This window comes from Pipistrellus hanaki, assembly GCF_964339955.1.
Source record: "Pipistrellus hanaki genome assembly, chromosome: 5".
In the NCBI taxonomy this organism is placed as follows: domain Eukaryota; kingdom Metazoa; phylum Chordata; class Mammalia; order Chiroptera; family Vespertilionidae; genus Pipistrellus; species Pipistrellus hanaki.
The window spans coordinates 91,006,341-91,025,532 of NC_140507.1; the positions used below are offsets into that span (position 1 = coordinate 91,006,341).

Below are 19,192 nucleotides of genomic sequence, written 5' to 3' on the forward strand. Positions count from 1 at the left end.
GGTGAAGAAGATGAAGGTGTGAGGAGGTTTCAGTCCTTAAAAAACTGGGTAGGGCTCAGAGCGGGTATGAAGGGGTCAACACGATATTGGTCCCCAGTTCCTCCCTGTGGGCAGAGGCTGGAAGAGCACTGGCTGGATGGGTGACTAGTCAGAACCCACAAAATCCACCAGGACATGGCGGGGTTCAAGGCGCAGGTGTCCAGCAACGAGATGAGAGGGTGGGAAAGAGGAGGATGGGACAGGGACGCTGAAGCCCATGGGTAACCCGTTTAGCAAGGATGGAAAGGACCAGAACCTGGGACAGCACCCACCTCGAAGGTCTGGGGTCTGGCAGGTCACCAAGGAGCTGGGTGGTTCAATCTGGGATAAGGTGGGTCTTGGTGGCCATCCCTGGGACCTGCCTCTGTAGGCTGTTGAGAAAGAATGAATATGGCCCTCGCTGGTTTGGCTCACCACAACATGAGGAACTGTATTAAAGGGTCGCGGCATTAAAAAGGTTGAGAACCACTGGGCTAGAGCATTGGCCTGTGGACTGAAGGGTCCCGGGTTTGATTCAGGTAAAGAGCACATGCCCTGCTTCTGGGGGGCGTGCAATCAATGGTCCTCTTTCATCGTTGATGTTTCTATTTCCCTCTTCCTTCCTCTCTGAAATCAATTATATATATACACACACGAGAGGCCCGGGGCAGGAAAATTCATACAAGAGTAGGCTTCCCCTGGCTGCTGCATGGCTTCCCTCCGGCACCTGGGACCCGGGCTTCCCTCCTCTGGCCCCCCACAGGCACCAGGGACCAGGCTGGTTTCCCTCCTTCTCCGGCTTCTCCTCCTCCTCCAGGAAGGACATCTGGAATGATGTCCGGAGCACAGCTGGTCTAATTAGCATATTACCCTTTCATTATTATAGACATGATGAATATGACTCCCTGACTGCAGTCAGATCTCCAAAACACCACGGCCCCCTGCCCTGGCTGGGGGCTCAGTTGGTCAGAGTGTCAGCCTGCACATCAAAAGGCTGAGGGTTCCATACTGGTCAGTACATGTACCTGGGGTTTGGGTTTGATCCTGGTTGGGGCACATATGGGAGGCAACAGTTCAATGTTTCTCTCTCTCTCCCTTTTCTCTAAAATCATAAACATATCCTCGGGTGAGGATTAAAAAACAAAAACAAAAAAACAGACATAATGAATATGGTCACACAGCATCTTGGTGATTCTGGTTGAGGCCTATTGCAGTAAATTCTTCGTACGGTGATTCCCAGGACAAAACCGGGTGGTCCTGCTGAAGCTGGTCTGCTTCTTGCCCAGACTACCCCTCCCAGGCCTTCCCTCTGGCCCTGCCTGCCATCCGCCCCGGAAGCTTGCTTGGTGCTCAGGTCCGTGCAGCTCCAGCTGCAGAGTGTGTGTGTGCTCCTGCCTGGTTCCAGCAGTGCCGTAAGGCAACCCCGACACCAGGTGAGAAACAAGGGGTAGGACTTACCAGGAGACAGATTTCAGCAAACCTTGAAGCAATGTTTAATAACGACTGACCAGTCCCAGGATGGGTTGCCCAGAGAGAAAAGAAGCCTTCCCGGAAACATTCAGTCAGTGCAGAAAGACCCGGCATCTTGGTGATTCTGGATGTTCTTTGTGTCTCTCCCTCCCGTATCCTACCACCTCTGAAAAAGGCGTCTCCTGAGAACGACAAAGCCCAGAAGGGTTTGTGAAATAAGGTGAGGACAGAATACAAAGGAAAACAACTTTGTCCGTGGTAAGCATCACTGAGCAGCAGAGTTCAGACCTTACCCGCCTTTCTGTCCTCCAACAAGTGACTTCACGCAGACCCTCGCTCTCCTCATTGGTCGGATGGGGGTGGCAATAGCTCTTCCTTCGTGGTTACATGGGTTAAATAACATGTGCATGACCCGTGCACAGACCAGGGCCCCGCCCGGGCTGCAGAGCTCCATGAATGGTGCCTAAGTTGTGTAAGTGTCTTAAGTCATTTTTGTTGCAAGGGACAAGAACTCAGTGCTAGCTCCAGCGGAAAGGGATTTTATTAACTTAGAACCAAGGAAGTCTGGAATTAGGTCTGACATCAGGCATGCTGGATCCACATCGGGACTCTTCCTCACAACCTAACAACCCTGAGTCCCCAGCTGATGGCAACAAACAAACAAACAAACAAACACACACCAGGTACTGCAGATCCTTAGAATTAAAGCCCTAAGGAAACAGGGTCACCGCCCCCTCCCAACTCACGTTGGAATTTAGGAACTCTGATTGGCCTATTGGAGTCACATGCACAGCGCGACCTTCACTGCCCAGATTGGACGGCCCAGCTCGCTAACACACCGAGTGATCCGGTTCCGGTCCACCTGAGGATCTTTGCGTGTGGAGCCCAACCTTGCCGGATTCTGTCTCTAGCAACAGACCTGAGCCTGCCCGTCCCCTTGAGACCTGTCTCACCCCAGGTTACAGTCTGGAAGGTGGAAAGACAGCCAATAGATTCTTCCCTGGGAGGTGACCGCTTCCTGTGCAGACAGGGAGAGCTCAGTGTTTGAGGACCCCCCCACCCCCAGTTCTCTGGTAATCCCCCTTTTACCTCCTACCTCATTACTACCCTCTTCGTTTGGGGCAGAGAATTCTGCTCTGACATCCTCACAAGACTGTGCAGATGCTAATCTGTGTATATCACAGCACCCTGATATTTTCCTCTGAAGCCCGTGAGCCGCAGCCTTGGAAAACACGTGGGTAGAGTCCCAAGACAAAACAGAAACAACTTAATCAGCTATTTTTCTTTCACATAACAGAGGTTCCGTTTCCTGGGGAGGACTGTTCTCTACAGAGATGGGCAGTTGTGCTCTGTACAAACCTTGGAAGCCCTATTCCCTTTAGAGTGAATATATATGTACTAGAGGCCCCCATTCATGCACTGGGGAGGGGTCTCCCAGCCCAGCCTGCACCCTTTGCAGTCCGGGAGCCCTCCTGGGATGTCTAACTGACTGCTTAGTCCTGCTCCCCGGCAGCCAGCTTCTGGCTGAGGGGAGCTCCCCCAGTGGGAGTGCCCTGACCACCAGGGGGCAGCTTCTGCATTGAATGTCTGCCCCCTGCTGGTCAGTGTGCATCACAGTGACCAGTCATTCAGCTGTTCAGTTGATTTGCATATTACCCTTTTATTATATAGAATTATTATATAGGATGTGGCAGCCATATCCTCTGCTCTGCCAAGCTCACATTTTATTTCCTTTAATACTTTCCCATTTCTAAATTAGTCAAAGGACAGAAACTCAGTAAAAGTAGCTCAAATGCCCAGGAAATGTGTTGGCTCATAATTGAGAAGGAGGGCTTCGGGCTTCAGGTGTGGTTATAGCCAAGAGCCGAACCAATATGGCCAGAGCTGTGTCTCGCCTTTGCATCTGGGTGCAGATTGGCTTCAGTCTGCAGACTGTCCTTCCAGACCACTAAGGAAGATGACTGCAGGCAGAATGGGCTCTGAGTAAAACTCATACCCCAGAAGAATGAGACCCTCAAAGGCATGTCCTCATCCCAGACCTACCGATTGTGGCCAGGGGATGGGGTTCCTGGTAAGTGTAGGTCCTGAGGAACGGGTGGATGTGTTAGAACAGGGTCCATCGGGGAAGTGGAGGGGACCCACAGAGGGGAAGCGGGTGCTAAGCAGACGGAAACAGCAGCTGGCATTACGAGTATGATCTGCACGAGGGTCTTCCAGGAGGTGGCAGGATGACGAACCAGCAACATAATCCAATTGCCGTCCCGGGTCTCAGACCTGCTGCAGGCTTTTCCACAGAGAGCTGAGAAGCAGGCCTCCGGCCACAGGCAAGCACAGATCTAGAAGGTTCGGGAAGGAAGAGAGACTGCTCCTAGAGTCCTGATTTGCTCAAGGGCAGGTGGTGTCAAAATTCACCAGGCAAAGGCCACCAGAAACACGCCTGTGCTCAAAGCTTGGTTAGCTTGCTCCAGCGACAAAGCCCACGTTCTGGGGGACCATGGAGCGCGTCTGTAAGAGCGGGGGTGGGGGGGGGGCGCGGAGGGCGGAGGGCAGACGGGCATCTCATGGGATCGGGACATGTGCTGGGCAGTTCTGAGCAGAGGGAAGAGCGCAGGAGCCTTCCTTGGAGCGGGCAGGGAGCAGGGGGAGTTTGGAGCGGGCAGGGGGCAGGGAGCAGAGGGGGAGTTTGGAGCGGGCAGGGGGCAGGGAGCAGAGGGGGAGTTTGGAGCGGGCAGGGGGCAGGGAGCAGAGGGGGAGTTTATCTCAGAGGCGGATAAGCAGTGGTAAGAAGCAGCGGCATTGCAGTGGGTCAGGACGGCTGTGTGTTCACTTTTGTGGCTGCAGTGTGGTCTCTGGCTTGGCACAGAGGTGGCCACAGAGTGGCCTTGTGTGCTCATTGTTTATGTCCTGTGACTGCTGTTTACGTTCGGTGAAGAACATCGAGGCCCAGCTGCAGCCGCCAGCTCTTTCGTTCCCTCTTCGTGGGGACCCTGTCTCCAGGAAAAGCTCCCGGACCTTCCCAGCCTCCGCCCAGGCTTCTCCCAGGGACCTCACGCAGGGGATCGGCTCAGGGTGACAGCAGGAGTGGCCTCCGCTGGGTGGGCAGAGGGAAACACTCAGGACAGAATCTCCAGCTCTTCCTCCGGGCCTGACAGGGAGACGCTGGATTAAGCAACGATAAAGAAGTTTGTAAACTGCAGGGCTTCTCAGAGCCTTGATTATGCTTATGTGCATTGCCAGTCTTGAGAGACAGAGACAAAATGGTGCTTTTTGACCAAAGACAGAGTTCGAGACAGAGGTAGGAGGGAGAGGGAGGGAGGTACAGAGGCAAACGTTGGAATGGAGACGCAGAGAAAGGACTAGAGATAGATCCAGAGGGACAGAGATGGAGAAAGGGGCAGGGGCTGGGGCAGGGGAGGCCGGGGTAGAGAGACTGGGCGGGAGGCCGGCAGGAGAGGGCGGCCCGGGGCTGGGCCGGCGGGGACAGGGCTCGGCCCCGCGCCCGGCAGCGGGTCGGGACAAAGGCTGCGGGCGGGGGCGGGGGCCGAGGCCGCGGGGCGGGAACTACAAGTCCCAGCAGCGCCCGCTGCGGCCGGCCGCCCCCCTGGATCCCGGAGCGCCTGGCGGGCCGCTGGGCCGAAGGGGCCGCCGCGGGGCTTGCGGGCGGGCGCTGGCTGCGGGCCCGGGGCGCCGGCGGGAGCGGCGGGCCGGGCAGGGGCGCGGGGCGCCGGGTGAGTGTCTCCGCGGGCGGGCGGGCGGGCGGAGCGGGCCGGGCCGTGCGGGGGGCGGCCCGGGGGCGCCGCCGAGGCCGAGGCCGGAGCGCAGGGTCGTGCACGGAGCGAGGGGCCGGCCCCGGCCTGGCGCGCCTGACCCGCTGCGCCCAGGGGGGCCGCGCCGGCGCCTTCGGAGGGAGGACGGGCCCGGTGTGGCCGGAGCTCAGGACGCCCTGCTCCGGAGGCGATCGGACCCTCCGCCCGGACACCCCGCAGGGCCCCCATTGTTCTCCGCGCCCCGGGCTGGAGCTCCGCAGGCCCCTCCTCAGGAGGGACCGGGTGGCCGCCCCCAGGACCGGCCATTGTCCCTCACTCTCCAGGCTGGAGCCACTTCCCTGCGGGGCGACGCAGGAGCCAGGAGGGACCTAGGCGTCGGCCCCCCCACCTTCCAACCTGCGGCCCTGGGTAGATAGAGGGGGTGATCTAGGCACCCCATTTGTTTGCCCACCCCCAGCTGTGGGCTGTGGCCGGGAGAGGTTCCTGTCCCCCAGGAACAAGTCTGTTTGTCCCCCCAATACCAGCCCCGGGTGTGAGCTTAAGGCACCACCTCCCTCAGGTCGTCCTGAGCTCCCCTGCTCCCAGCGGGTCCCCGCTGCTGTTTCTCCACCCGCTTCCCCCGCCGCCAGCCTGGATTCAGATCTTCCTCAGGGACATCGGTGTCCGTACCCCGCCTCACCGCCAGGCACTCCGCAGTCCCCTCCTCCTCTGCTCAGGGGTCCCCCTCACCCAGAGGGGCCACGGGTGTTATTTCTGCCCAGCCCCCAGCTAGAGGTTGGAATTCAGAATCTTCTATCCAGTTGGGCAACAGGTGCCCCACATGGGACCCATGGTCTCCCTCCCCCTTCTCCCCCCCATGTCATTCCCGCCTCCCGCTCATTCGGGAACACGGGTACCGTTCCGGAGCTGTGAGGCTCGCCATCCAGGCCGTCTCTTCCCCCAGGGACTGAGCCAGGCACCCCAGCTCTCCCTAAGGCCCCAGACCTCTGCCAGGTGTCCGCCCCTCCCCCTTCTTCACCCCCCCAGAGGCTTCTAAGCTCAGGATGCTTTATCTCCAGCTCTTGAGCCAGAAGCCCCCCACTCTACCAGAAACCCCCAAACAGGCCACCTCCGACCACGGACAGGAATTAGGGCCGTGGGCTTAGGAGCAGGCTCAGGGTCCCGGACACCCACCCTCTTCCCCGGTAGGAACCTGGGACTCTCTCTGCAGGACCCTCGCTTCCCACAGAGGAGTCCGGGGTGCAGAGAGGGGCAGAGCCCTGGAGGTGGCACTGGAGACCTCCGGTGCCAGGTCCCATGACTTCCGTCCAGGCGTGAGGCTGAGAGGGGAGGGCCCTCCTGTCCCACCGGGGTCTCCTCTGGCCCGGGCCAGGGCGAGTCACAAGCCAGCCCGCGGTCTAGAGCAAGAAGGACCCTGTGTTTGCTCAGAAGTGGGTTTGGGGCACAGCTTGGCCACCTACCCCATCGCTGCCCGGGCTCCAAAAGAGACCCCCTGCTCCCCAGAACCTACCTCTGCCCACCCTGTCCTCGCCCTACAGATCCTGCCCTGGAAGCAGCTGGCACCTCCACGCCCGGGATGCGGCGCTCGGTCCTGGTCAGGAACCCAGGCCTCAAAGGCCCAGGGGCTGCCTATGAAGAGCTCGGCTCAGACTCGGAAGACCTGGACCCCAACCCCGAAGACCTCAGCGCCGTCTCCGAAGACGTGGGCCCCGGCTACGATGAGCTAGAGCCCGCCTCCGATGACCTGGACCCTGATGCGGAGACTCCAGGCTCCATCGTGGGGACCCGCGCCATGGATCCCCAAGATCTCGAACCCATGTCTTCAAGTTCTGATCTCGATCCAGACGTCATTGGCCCCGTGCCCCTGATTCTTGACCCTAACAGCGACACCCTCAGTCCCCCGGAAGCCCCAGACCTGGACCCCCTCTCCTCCAGCCGTCCCGCCACCCCGGAAGGCCTGGCCACCAGCCAGGCGGTGATCCCGGCCCCGGCCAGCCCTCCCCGGCCCTTCTCCTGCCCCGACTGCGGGCGGGCCTTCCGGCGCAGCTCGGGGCTCAGCCAGCACCGCCGCACCCACAGCGGCGAGAAGCCCTACCGCTGCCCCGACTGCGGCAAGTCCTTCAGCCACGGCGCCACGCTGGCCCAGCACCGGGGCATCCACACGGGCGCGCGGCCCTACCAGTGCGCGGCCTGCGGCAAGGCCTTCGGCTGGCGCTCCACGCTGCTGAAGCACCGCAGCAGCCACAGCGGCGAGAAGCCCCACCACTGCCCGGTGTGCGGCAAGGCCTTCGGCCACGGCTCGCTGCTGGCTCAGCACCTGCGCACGCACGGCGGCCCGCGGCCGCACAAGTGCCCGGTGTGCGCCAAGGGCTTCGGCCAGGGCTCCGCGCTGCTCAAGCACCTGCGCACGCACACGGGCGAGCGGCCCTACCCGTGCCCGCAGTGCGGCAAGGCCTTCGGCCAGAGCTCGGCGCTGCTGCAGCACCAGCGCACGCACACGGCCGAGCGCCCCTACCGCTGTCCCCACTGCGGCAAGGCCTTCGGCCAGAGCTCCAACCTGCAGCACCACCTGCGCATCCACACGGGCGAGCGGCCCTACGCCTGCCCCCACTGCTCCAAGGCCTTCGGGCAGAGCTCGGCGCTGCTGCAGCACTTGCACGTGCATTCCGGGGAGCGCCCCTACCGCTGCCAGCTCTGCGGCAAGGCCTTCGGCCAGGCCTCCAGCCTCACCAAGCACAAGAGGGTGCACGAGGGCGCGGCTGCGGCGGCCGCGGCGGCCACGGCTGCTGCCGCCGGCCTGGGCCTTAGCCCTGCTTCCGTGGTGCGGCCCGGGCAGGCCGCCCTCCTGGGTTCTGAGGCTGCCTCCGTGCTTGGTTCTGACCTGGGCCCCAGCTCCGGCCCTGGCTCTGGATCTACCCTCACCCCTGATCCTGTCAAGTCCCCTGACACTAAGCCCAGCTATGATGCCAATCCTGACCTTGTGGCCAGCCCTGACCACAGGTCTGGTCACAGCTCGGACCCAGATCCTGTGCCCAGTCCCAGCCCCAACCTCAGCCCTGAGTCCCGCCCTGACCCCAGCTCTCCCACCCACGACAGCTCAGCCCTCCCTACCTGTGAGGATCCCGAAAGGGCGGAGGAGCGAGGGGCACTGCTGGGGCCTGACGGCTGAGAGGGATGCCAGCCTCTGAGGCCTGGAGAAGTTGTGTTGTGCAGCTAGTAAAATCCTCCCACTGCCCACTGGCTCTGCTTCATGGTTCTTCGGTTTTCCCCCCTAATGCACAGCTCCTCGGAAACGGAAGGTGTGGCCTGAGCCAGCCATGCACCTGGAATCCTAATGTTCTGGCTCCCCTGACCTCCTCCAAGCTTCCCCCATCCCAGCAGTTACCACTGCTCCGCCAAACCTGGTCACCTCAGTGAGGAGCAGACTGACCTGCAGGTCGTCTGAGAGCACCCCTTCCCTTCGGTTGAGCAGATGGTGGGGTTGCTGGCTGCTGAAATTAGGGGCTGGTAATGGGGGCTGACAAGAACCATGGGGCATTCCTGCCGAGTCTGCTCCCCTAGCTTACCCCTTGGCCTTCGAAGTCCACATCATAGGCTCACCACTGGACAAAGGCGGCTGCTCATGTATGCATTCAATAAACATCGATTGAGAGCTCACAGATACCAAATTTGGAAACATTTAGAAAGTAATTACATGCTCTGGTACATTCTAAGTGGATATAAGGCTTCGGATTCCGTTCAGGGACAGCTTTCTCAAGGAAGGTCCACTAATTCAATCATCAGCACTGCCCAGCCGGTGCTATGCTTTTGCATTTTCTCACTTAATGCAACAGCTCCATGAAGCAGCAGCTGTGGCCGAGCACCCCCGTTTGACAAATGAGGCACTGGACTTTAAGGGACTCTGGGAGACAAGAAATGGCTGTTGGCAGCGCCTAGATTTTAACCTGAATTATCTGCCTCTCCCCCCATGTTCTTAACCAGAGACTCGGGCCATTGAAAGATGAACTAGGGGCCCGTCAGTGTTGCTCAATGGTTGAGCATCGACCTATGAACCAGGAGGTCATGGTTCAAATCCCAGTCAGGGCACATGCTCAGGTTGATGTTTCTATCTTCCTCTGTGAAGTTAATGGGGGGAAACAAATTTTTTTTTTTTTTTTAAAGAAAGATGAACTAAGGGAGGAGGTGGTGGAGGATCAGAAGGCTCTGGTAGTTTGTCATCTCGGAGAAATGCCAATCCTGACCTTGTGGCCAACCCTGCCCAAGTTTGTCATCTCAGAGAAAGGGGGAGTCACTGGCAGGTTCTGGGGGAGGACTGATATGAATTATTCTTTGAAGATGGACTGGTGCGAGTGGAGAATGTAATGGAAGGGGTCAGGAGTGGGAGTCTAAGATCAGAGAGGAAGTTGCTGCAGTGGTCCTGGCCTGGAATGGTGGGGCCTCTGGGCTGAGAACTATAAAAGTGAGAATAAGTGGGCCTATTTGGGATATAATTAGGAAGTGAAATAGGATTTGCAGATAGGTCATGAGGGGCCAAAGAGGAAGGACTGGAGAGTAATCAGGAATTTCTGGAAGAATGGAGGGAAACAATCCTTAAAATGATGTACGGACATCACGGACATGGAAGTCAAGATGCTGGCAGTACGGAGCCAGCCCGTGTCCCAGCATCTTGCTCGCCCGTCGGCGCTAGGACCTCGCGACCGCCCTCGGCCGGCCAGTCACCAGCGTTTGTGCGCGCGCACACTGTTATGGCAGGCGTGGTCCCAGCGCAGGGCTCCGGGTCGCATCCTGTCACCTGCCTCCCAGGGCGCCCTGGTCACGTGATCGGGGCGCGAGTCAGCTGACGCGCAAGGGTTTGAAGCGGCACCGCGAGGGAGCGAGCCCGCAGTGACAGCGGCGGGCGCTGGTGCCCTGGCTGCTCCCCCGCGCCCGCCGGCTCCGGCGCTCCCCCGCCGGGATGGCGGCCCCCGCGGGCTGGGGTGGCTCAGGTGAGGTCGCGGGCGGCGGGCGGCGGGCTGCCCCGACTTGGGGCGGCGGAGTACCGGTTTCCCTTTCCCCGAACTCCCGTGCCGGCCTCGCAGCTTTCGGCGGCGGAGATTTGGGCGCCTAGAACCTGGGAGGCGGGTGGGCACCAGCTTCTCCGACACGGAGTGCGGGGCTCCCGACGGCCCTTCCTGGGCCCAGGCTGTGCTTAGAGTTCCCACAGCGAGCGGGCCCCCGCCAGCCTCTCGGATGCGGGGCAGCGGGGCTCCCATCCTGAGCCTAAGTTGCGATTGCTCAGCTTTGCTGGAACTCGGCGGGCGCCGGTGTCTCCATCCCGCACGAGACTCCCAGGATTTCCTTCCCCAATCCAGGAGGTGAATGCTCAGCTCTAAACTCAGGCCGAGGACTGGGGGGTTGCCTCCTTGAGCCTAGATACTCGACTCCATTTTAGAGCTCCAAACCCATGGAAGCTTAGCTTTCCTGAGTTCAGGCGTTGGGTGCCCAGCCTCCAGTCTCTTCAGTCTCCACCTCTCCCGGGGAAGCCTGGAGGAAGGCCCTTCGTGTTGGTCTTCCCTTCTAGAGCTAGCTGGATACACCTAAAAGGGGTCTCACTGGTAGGGTCTGGGATGGGTTAGCTGTGATCCCCGCTAGAGAGGCCGGCCTGCCTCTGGCTTCCATCCAGCTCTCTTGTAGACTAACTGCAAAAGCATCCAAACTCCTAAGGGATGGGACCAGTCAGGAGCTGGCCATCCCTGCAGAACGGGTTCCGGCAGCGGCCACAGTCATCTTGGTGGCAGTGCCAGGCTGGAGGGGGGGAGAGGGAGGGGGGAGTCAGCCAGGTCCCGGAAAGAAGCTGGGTTCCCCCAGTAGGGGTGGGGTGGGGGGGTGTCAGGGACAGTTCTGGGCTGCTGTGACCAGCTGTGACCCCAGCAGTTGCCGAAACCTTGGGCCTTCCTCTTAGGCTGGTCGGGCTTGAGGGGAACAAGCAGTGCTTAGAATAGCCTCAGACGCCTGAAGAACTACTGAGATTCGAGCTGAGCTGCTCGAATTCTAGAAGCATTTTTCAGGGCTTTAGCCTCAGAGGGAGACTTTTTTTAAATTTCCACTTTAAAAAAAAATTTGATTTCAAAAGGAAGGGAGGGGGGGGAGAGAGAGAGAAACATCAATGATGAGAGAATCATTGGCTGCCTCCTGCACGCCCCTTACTGGGGATCGAGACCAAAACCCGGGATGTGCCTGACAGGGAAGGGAAGACTTAACTCCTAGTTCATAGGTTGATGCTCAGCCACTGAGCCCCAGCGCCCCGGCTTTTCCCACTTTTCAGATGAGGGAACTGAGACTTAGGAAGGTCCCCGGACCAGGAAGAGGCAGGCCTGGGATTTGGTCCTCGGGCTGTGTGATTCCAGGAGCTGGCAGCCTTAATGAAGATGCCCTATTCACTCACAAGCTGGCATGCGGGCAGTGCTGTAATAACTTTTGCCGCCCACAGTGAGCCTTCGGCAAATGCGTTCCCTATCGCCCTGATTGATGGCATTCCCTTCTCCAAGCCGTGGCTGTGAGAGGTCACTGGACAGATCAGGTCTTGATGAGTGGGAAGGGTTTTTCCAGAACATACTAGGATGTAGCTGAGTCCCATGTTCATGCCCGGGGTCTGGGGTTGGGATGTGCCCGGGAGCCTTGAGTACCCTGTGAGAAGCCAGTGGGAGCAATTCATTCTCCACAAACCAGCAGGAGTAACGGTGGGATGTCCTGGCGTTCTTACCGCCTGACCTTCTGTCAGACCGCCAGCCCTGTGATAGACTTTGTAAGCATCACATCCTCACCATTCTGTGAGAGATGCTGTTGCCACATTTTGCGGGTGAGAAATGGAGCCCAGAGAGTCTGGGTGCCCCGTCTGTGCCAGTGAGCATCAGGGTCAGCTCTCAGCTCAGGCCCCTTGGAGTCCCAAACTTGAATCTGCACCCTCCGAGCAGCGCTGCTGCCTACAGCCATAAATGTAGACGTCCAGGTTTTCTTAGGTCCCAGAGTTCTTTCTTGGCTGGGATGTGGGATCTGCCTTCCTTTTGGAGGTAGGCCTGCCTGCGTCCGGTCCCCACGGCTCTCTCCCGTCCCCACAGACACCGAGCACCTCCGGACCGCCGGCCTCGGGTATGGGGCCCCGGCAGGGGTGCCGCCGGCCCCTCCGGCCTCTCTGGAGGAAGAGGACCTGCGCCGCCGGCTCAAGTACTTCTTCATGAGCCCCTGTGACAAGTTCCGGGCCAAGGGCCGCAAGCCCTTCAAGCTGGTGCTGCAGGTGGTTAAGATCTTGGTAGTCACTGTCCAGGTGAGACCTGCGGGAGCCCCCGCAGCGATGGTCCTGTGGCCACTGTTTCCCGAAGGGGAGTCTGGGAGTCGGCACCTCGTCCTGACCCTGCAGCAGCAGAAGGGCAGTAATGACAGTAACGGTGGCAGAACAAATCAGCAAACCCTCTGAGCTCTGCACATGAGCAGCTCCTTTGAGCCTCACTCATGCCCCTGTTTTGTAGATGAGGCAGCTGAGGCTGAGCTGAAGGGATTTGTCCAAAATCACATGGCAACCAAACACTGGGATTTGCTGGCACCTGAACCCAGGCGGTCTGGCGCCATGTTGACTCTCAGAGAGCACTGACCCCAGTGGCTGAACAGATAGTTGCCCCATTTCCCATGCCAGGCTCTGTGCTGGGGTCTTGTGATCCCAAGATGAATGAGACCCTGCCCCTGCCCCAGGCGCTGTGACTTTGGACGGGTGACTGTGCTCATTCCCCCGTGGTAAGGGTCCCGCACTGTGGTACTTATGCTGTAGGTCTGGGTTCAGCATGGACGTTGGCATCAGGTAAACATTTCATGAACATTAGTTGCTACCCTGAGATGTATGAGCGCCACCATGCGCTATGCATTGGGAACAAGTGGTGGGCATGGGAGATGGTGGGCATGGAGCGGGTCCTCTCCTCTTCCTTCAATCATGCCCCATCCCAGCAGTGTCACCCCTGTCATCCCACCAGCTCATCCTTTTTGGGCTCAGCAACCAGCTGGCAGTGACATTCCGGGAGGAGAACACCATTGCCTTCCGCCACCTCTTCCTTCTGGGCTACTCTGACGGGGCAGACGACACCTTCGCAGCCTACACGCGGGAGCAGCTCTACCAGGCCATCTTCTATGCTGTGGACCAGGTGCGGGGTGGGCGGCCAGGGGCAGGGATGGGCAGCCAGGTGTGGGGCGGGCGGCCAGGGGCGGAGATGGGCAGCCAGGGGTGGGGGCGGGCAGCCAGGGGCAGGGGCGGGTGGGCAGGGGCAGGGCGGGCAACCAGGACCAGGTGTGGGCAGCCAGGGGCAGGGGCGGGCAGCCAGGGGCAGGGGCGGGTGGGCAACGGGTGGTGATGGGGCTGATGGACCTCCCCTTCTCTGCCTACAGTACCTGATGCTCCCTAATGTGTCGCTGGGCCACTATGCATATGTACGGGGCGGGGGCAGCCCCTGGGCCAATGGCTCGGCCTTGGCCCTCTGCCAGCGGTACTACCACCGCGGCCACGTGGACCCAGCCAACGACACCTTTGACATCGACCCCATGGTTGTCACTGGTGAGTGGACAAGGCAGGGCTGAGCTTTTGGGGGTGCCTGGCTGCAGGGATTAAAATCCCAGCTCTATCCTCATCCAGGATATGGGGCTGTCTTGAGTATTAATAATTTGACGTGTGCAACGTGTCTAGAAGAATGCTTGGCCTGCAGGAGGAGCCAGGTGTGATTGATAGCATTAACCCACTAAACTGTTGGGGGCTCCGGAGCTCCAGGCCCCAGTGTCTGTCGGGGAGTAGACATACTGGGCCCGACCTCGGGGAAACGGGGGCCAAACAACAAACGTTCCAGGACAAAGTGAGCGAGGGAAGGGGCCTCGGGGACTCTGGGAGACTTGCCTGTACCTTCCCCATCCTGTGCCCCTTCCCTGACTCCCTGTCCTCAGATTGCATCCGGGTGGACCCCCCTGAGAGACCCTTTGTGCCCCCCAACGATGACTTCTCTCTCTCGGATGGCAGCGCCAGCTACAGGAACCTCACGCTCAAATTCCACAAGTACTGCCCGAGGGAGGGGGTCGCCCAGGGCTGGGCAGAGGCGGGGAGGCAGGAGGCCAGGTGTCTTTGGGGCCCCCTGGCAGCCACTTCCCTGGAGGTGGGGGCAGGGCGGGCCAGGCGGGTGCCTGCTGAGTGATCACTTCCCTCTGCCAGCTGCAGAGTCAGCATCGGGCAGGCGTGTGGGCACTCTAGGGCCTGAGGGAGCTGCGGAGCTCCCTCCCCCTCACCAGACCCCTCCCCTCAGGCTGATCAACGTCACCATCCACTTCCAACTGAAGACCATCAACCTTCAAAGCCTGAGCAACAATGAGATCCCAGACTGCTACACCTTCAACATCCTGGTGAGCCTGCGTGTCAGTAAGAGCACGGACCGGCCATGACCGGGGGGGAGCAGGTGGTCTGAGCTCCGGGGCTGGGGACCCGTGGCCGAGGCTGCACGTGGGCGATGAGAACCTGGAGCTAGACAGACCACCCTTCGTGCAGGTGTGGGAGCCCAGGCCTGCCCAGGCTTACTCTGTGTCCCTCCACAGATCACGTTTGACAATAAGGCTTTCAGCGGACGTGTCCCCATCAGCCTGGAGACCCAGGTCCACATCCAGGAGTGTAAGCACCCCAGTGTCTTCAGGCACGGTGAGCCCTCTAACCCCAGACTAGTGTTGACCAAGGGCCCTGAATTTCCCAGGGATTTCAAAACCCCAGACCCTGACCTACCAAAACCCCTGAATCCCAGACCCTCACTGCCTGAGCTTCTAACTCAGAACAGCCATGAGCCCGCCGACCAGGCCAAACCAGCCCCGCAGTCCCCTGGGCCTGGCCCGGCCCAGCCTCTGAAGGCCCCAAGCTACCCCGGCTCTACCCAAGGCCCCTCCCCACAGGAGACAACAGCTTCCGGCTCCTGTTCGACGTGGTAGTGATCCTCACCTGCTCCCTCTCCTTCCTGCTGTGTGCCCGCTCCCTGCTCCGCGGCTTCCTGCTGCAGAATGTGAGAGCCATCCCAGGGCACGTGTGCCCCAGCCAGCCTCGCCCAGTTCTGGGGCCCTGAGGGCTGTGGGTGGCACGCGGCTCCCATGCATGGAAAAGCCCTCACCGCCCGCTCCTGCAGGAGTTCGTGGGGTTCATGTGGCGGCAGCGGGGCCGGGCCATCAGCCTGTGGGAGCGGCTGGAATTTGTGAACGGCTGGTACATCCTGCTGGTCACCAGTGACGTGCTCACCGTCTCGGGCACCGTCATGAAGATCGGCATTGAAGCTAAGGTGGGTCCTGCCCACCTCGCCCGGGGCCCGGCGGCCCCTTCCAGACCTTGGCCCCTGTGCTGCCCCCCGAAGCCCCCCTGGGCCACATTCCCAGCCAGATGTGGTGACCCTGCTCCCACCCCTAGAACTTGGCCAGCTACGATGTCTGCAGCATCCTCCTGGGCACCTCGACGCTGCTCGTCTGGGTCGGGGTGATCCGCTACCTGACCTTCTTCCACAAGTACAACGTAAGCCTGTGCGGCTGTGCGGCCGGCCCTCCCTCCGGTGACAGCCACATGCCCCCCAGGTCCACCTCCCAAATGCATACCCTCGGCAGTCACCGGCCCTGCAGAGGACCGTCCTGAGCCTTTTAGCCCTGTGCCTGTCCACCCAGCCGTACCCGTCACTGCATCTGCGCAGGGACTGTGAGCCTGCCCTCAGCGGGGTACAGTTTCAGGGCACCCTCAGCTCCAGGCTCCCCCTTCTCAGCTCCCCAGCTGTGCCCTCAGGCAGGCCCTGCCGGCTTCCCCCGTGCGCCCTGACCACCAGGGTTGTGGCCACGCCCTCATCCGCCCTCCGCCCGCTGCAGATCCTCATCGCCACGCTGCGGGTGGCCCTGCCCAGCGTCATGCGCTTCTGCTGCTGTGTGGCTGTCATCTACCTGGGCTATTGCTTCTGCGGCTGGATCGTGTTGGGGCCCTACCACGTGAAGGTAGGACGAGCCAGGGCTGGGGGGGGTGGGTGCACGGGGCCCACAGGTGACGGTTCTCTGGCTCTCTTCCTCCGAGCCTGCGTCCCAAGCCCTCAACCCTGGTTTCTCTCTCACTGACCTGGCCACTGCGTGACCCTCTGTACTGGACCAAGAGGCTGCAGCGGTTCTGCCCCCTGCCTCTGGCCTTATTGACATGATGACTCTTAATGACCCCATTGTAATTGCTGACATTCTGCCCACTGTCCCTCTGACCTCTAGTAACCCCAGCCTTGACTCTAGGACATTGTCATCGTGTAGTGATCCCCAGATGGTCCCGTTGTATCTACTAGTACTCTGCTATCCCCTCGGGCTCCGGTGCCCCTGCCCAGCCCCCTCCGTCCCCACAACCCACTGACTTCACTCCCGGCACAGTTCCGCTCGCTGTCCATGGTGTCGGAGTGCCTGTTCTCGCTCATCAACGGGGACGACATGTTTGTGACGTTCGCGGCGATGCAGACGCAGCAGGGCCGCAGCAGCCTGGTCTGGCTCTTCTCCCAGCTCTACCTCTACTCCTTCATCAGCCTCTTCATCTACATGGTGCTGAGCCTGTTCATCGCGCTCATCACCGGCGCCTACGACGCCATCAAGGTCAGCCGCACCCCTCCAGCTCGCCCGCCTCCCCAGGGGCCAACCGCACCGCCTGCAGCTCCAGCCTGGGCTCCGTGTCCCTTGGAGGCCACCACAGCGGGGTCTCAGGACAGGGCGGGCTGAGGAGGGAAGGACCCAGGGAGAGAACGTGGGAGACTGCAAAGCCAAAGGAAATGGTGGCTGGAAATGAGGGGTCACAGGTGGGACCGATGTCATGGGCTAACCTGTTCTCAGTTTATCAAGGGGAGCTCTGGCAGGTAGGGTTCTCGAGGCGGCTTTTCTCAATAGGGACACCAGGTGGTAGAGTTCAGTGACTTATCAAGGTGAGTCAACCCAGGACACCTTGCCCCTAACCCTCTGCCTGGGGTGGCAGGCGGGGAGCTGCAGGTGCGCTGCGGACTGTGGAGGTTAGGGGAGAGAAAAGGGTCAGAGCAGAATGTGCAGGTGGCACGTAGGCAGGATTCTTAAAAATATATTTTTATTGATTTCAGAGAGGGAGAGAGAGAAACATCAGTGATTGGCCGCCTCCTGCACGCTCCCCTCTGGGGACAGAGCCCACCACCTGGGCATGTGCCCTTGACTAGAATCGAACCTGGAACCCCTCAGTCCGAAGGCAAACCCTATCCCCCGAGCCAAACCAGCCAGGGCAGGCAGGATTCTTTTAGCCATCGTGTCCAATGGCCTATTGTGAGCCAAGCCCTTCGGGGCCAGGCATCTAGGAAACAAGGTGAGGGGTACACAGTCTGTGCATGGCCAGGGGGCAGGACGGATAGAGCATGAGCGGAAGTATGATCCCTGGCTGTGAGAGCCAGGAAGGAAGGAAGGAAGGAAGGCCAGTTTCTAAAACATGCCATTCAATACCAGTCTCTAAACTCATGGGACTATTTAAATTTTGATTTTAATGAAAATGAAATTCAGTTCCAAAATTCAGTTCCTCACTCACCATCCACATATCAAGTGCCCAGGAGCCCACTGGCTAGTGGCTTCCAGATTGAACATCCTAGAATCAAACCTTCCCGTCATAAAGCTCCAGATTGAGAGGTGGGATCCCCAGTGAGGGCGCACCAGCGGGAAGGGGACCTGAGCACAGGCTGCGTAGCCAGATGGCTCCTTCCCGAGGTGGAGGGCAAAGGCTGGGCTCGCAGAAAGTTGCGGTGTGCGCCCCCTGAGGAGGAGATGGGGCGCCACCTGACCCAGATGCGGGGTCACACATCCCGCACACCCAGGAGTCAGGGAAGGTCTTCCTGCGGTCAGACCCTGACACACGAGGACCCAGAGGCGGGAGTCCACTGGGAACAGCAAGGAGACCCCGATGGCGGGAGGGCGGATTGGAGGGGCCCCTCTCACGCCGGCCGCGCCTCTCCCCGCAGCACCCCGGCGCCACGGGCACGGAGCCCAGCGAGCTCCAGGCCTACATCGCGCAGTGCCAGGACAGCCCCACGTCCGGCAAGTTCCGCCGCGGGAGCGGCTCGGCCTGCAGCCTGTGCTGCTGCGGCCGCAGGAGCAGGTTCGCTCCCCGGGGACCGGGAACGGAGGGCTGCGGCCGGGGCTGCCGCCGCCTCCGCTGACACTGCTCTCCCCCAGGGACGCCTCGGAGGAGCGGCCGCTGCTGGTGAACTGACCGGGCTGCGGGGGCCTGGCCGGCGCTTTAGGGCTTGCGTTTAAGGACTGGCTCCCCGCACCCTGGGAAGGCATGGACCATGGGCCGGACAAGCGGAGGCTGGATGTTAAATAAAAAGGGAAAACACACGTTTTGTTCGCTTTTCTCGCGGGAGGCGCGTTCCAAGAGCCCCTCGTCTCCAGCCCCTTTAGGGCATCGCCACACTCGTTATGGCAGCCCCCGCGACCTTCCGAACATGGCGGGGCCGCGGCGGCGGGTGGCGGAAAGGGCCGCGCTGGGTGGAGAGGCTGGCGGTGAGCGCCGAGTGCATCCCCCCGGCCGCCGGGCGGTCCGGTGTCCGCCACCCGCTTCGGGTTGTGAGCGGGTGCTCGGCTTTCCCGAGGTCTGCCCGCCGCCTGGTGGCCCGACCCGATGCGCTCACTCCCGGTGTCCGCCCCGGCGGACGGGTTCCCAAAGTGGACGGGGACTGGTCCCATCCGCCACCCGCCCTGAGTGTTCCAGGTCCAGTTACTTTAAATTCCCGAAGCCCCTCGGAAAGCCCAGGACTGTTCCGGCATCATTACACCATTCCTGGCATCTCCCAAGGAGCCGGGCGCTCATGCTGGAACGACCCAAGGACGGCACACCAGCTCCGGCTTCCCCAGTAACAGCTCCGTGCTCCTCAGAAGCTCCCACTTCTCAC

At 60.6% G+C, this 19,192-nt stretch overlaps 2 protein-coding genes across 3 annotated transcripts; both read left to right on the forward strand.

The window, feature by feature from the left end:
- Positions 1–5,032: 5,032 nt before the first annotated feature.
- ZNF358 (zinc finger protein 358) lies at positions 5,033–8,490 on the forward strand. Its single transcript, XM_084885178.1, has 2 exons — positions 5,033–5,216; positions 6,794–8,490. Exon 2 carries the CDS (start codon positions 6,832–6,834, stop codon positions 8,422–8,424), a length of 1,593 nt encoding a protein of 530 aa, XP_084741304.1. The 5' UTR covers positions 5,033–5,216; positions 6,794–6,831; the 3' UTR covers positions 8,425–8,490.
- A 1,585-nt stretch (positions 8,491–10,075) lies between these two features.
- MCOLN1 (mucolipin TRP cation channel 1) lies at positions 10,076–18,638 on the forward strand. Of its 2 annotated transcripts, XM_084885167.1 has the most exons (15): positions 10,082–10,240; positions 11,964–12,093; positions 12,353–12,558; positions 13,256–13,423; positions 13,665–13,830; positions 14,211–14,319; positions 14,564–14,660; positions 14,850–14,949; positions 15,195–15,301; positions 15,422–15,571; positions 15,697–15,798; positions 16,140–16,262; positions 16,674–16,889; positions 18,260–18,396; positions 18,474–18,638. In XM_084885167.1, exons 2-15 carry the CDS (start codon positions 12,072–12,074, stop codon positions 18,508–18,510), a joined length of 1,740 nt encoding a protein of 579 aa, XP_084741293.1. In that variant the 5' UTR covers positions 10,082–10,240; positions 11,964–12,071; the 3' UTR covers positions 18,511–18,638. The 2 variants fall into 2 exon arrangements, with proteins under 2 accessions (XP_084741292.1, XP_084741293.1); XM_084885166.1 differs by lacking the exon at positions 11,964–12,093 and having other exon boundaries at positions 10,076–10,240.
- The last annotated feature ends 554 nt before the right edge of the window (positions 18,639–19,192 follow it).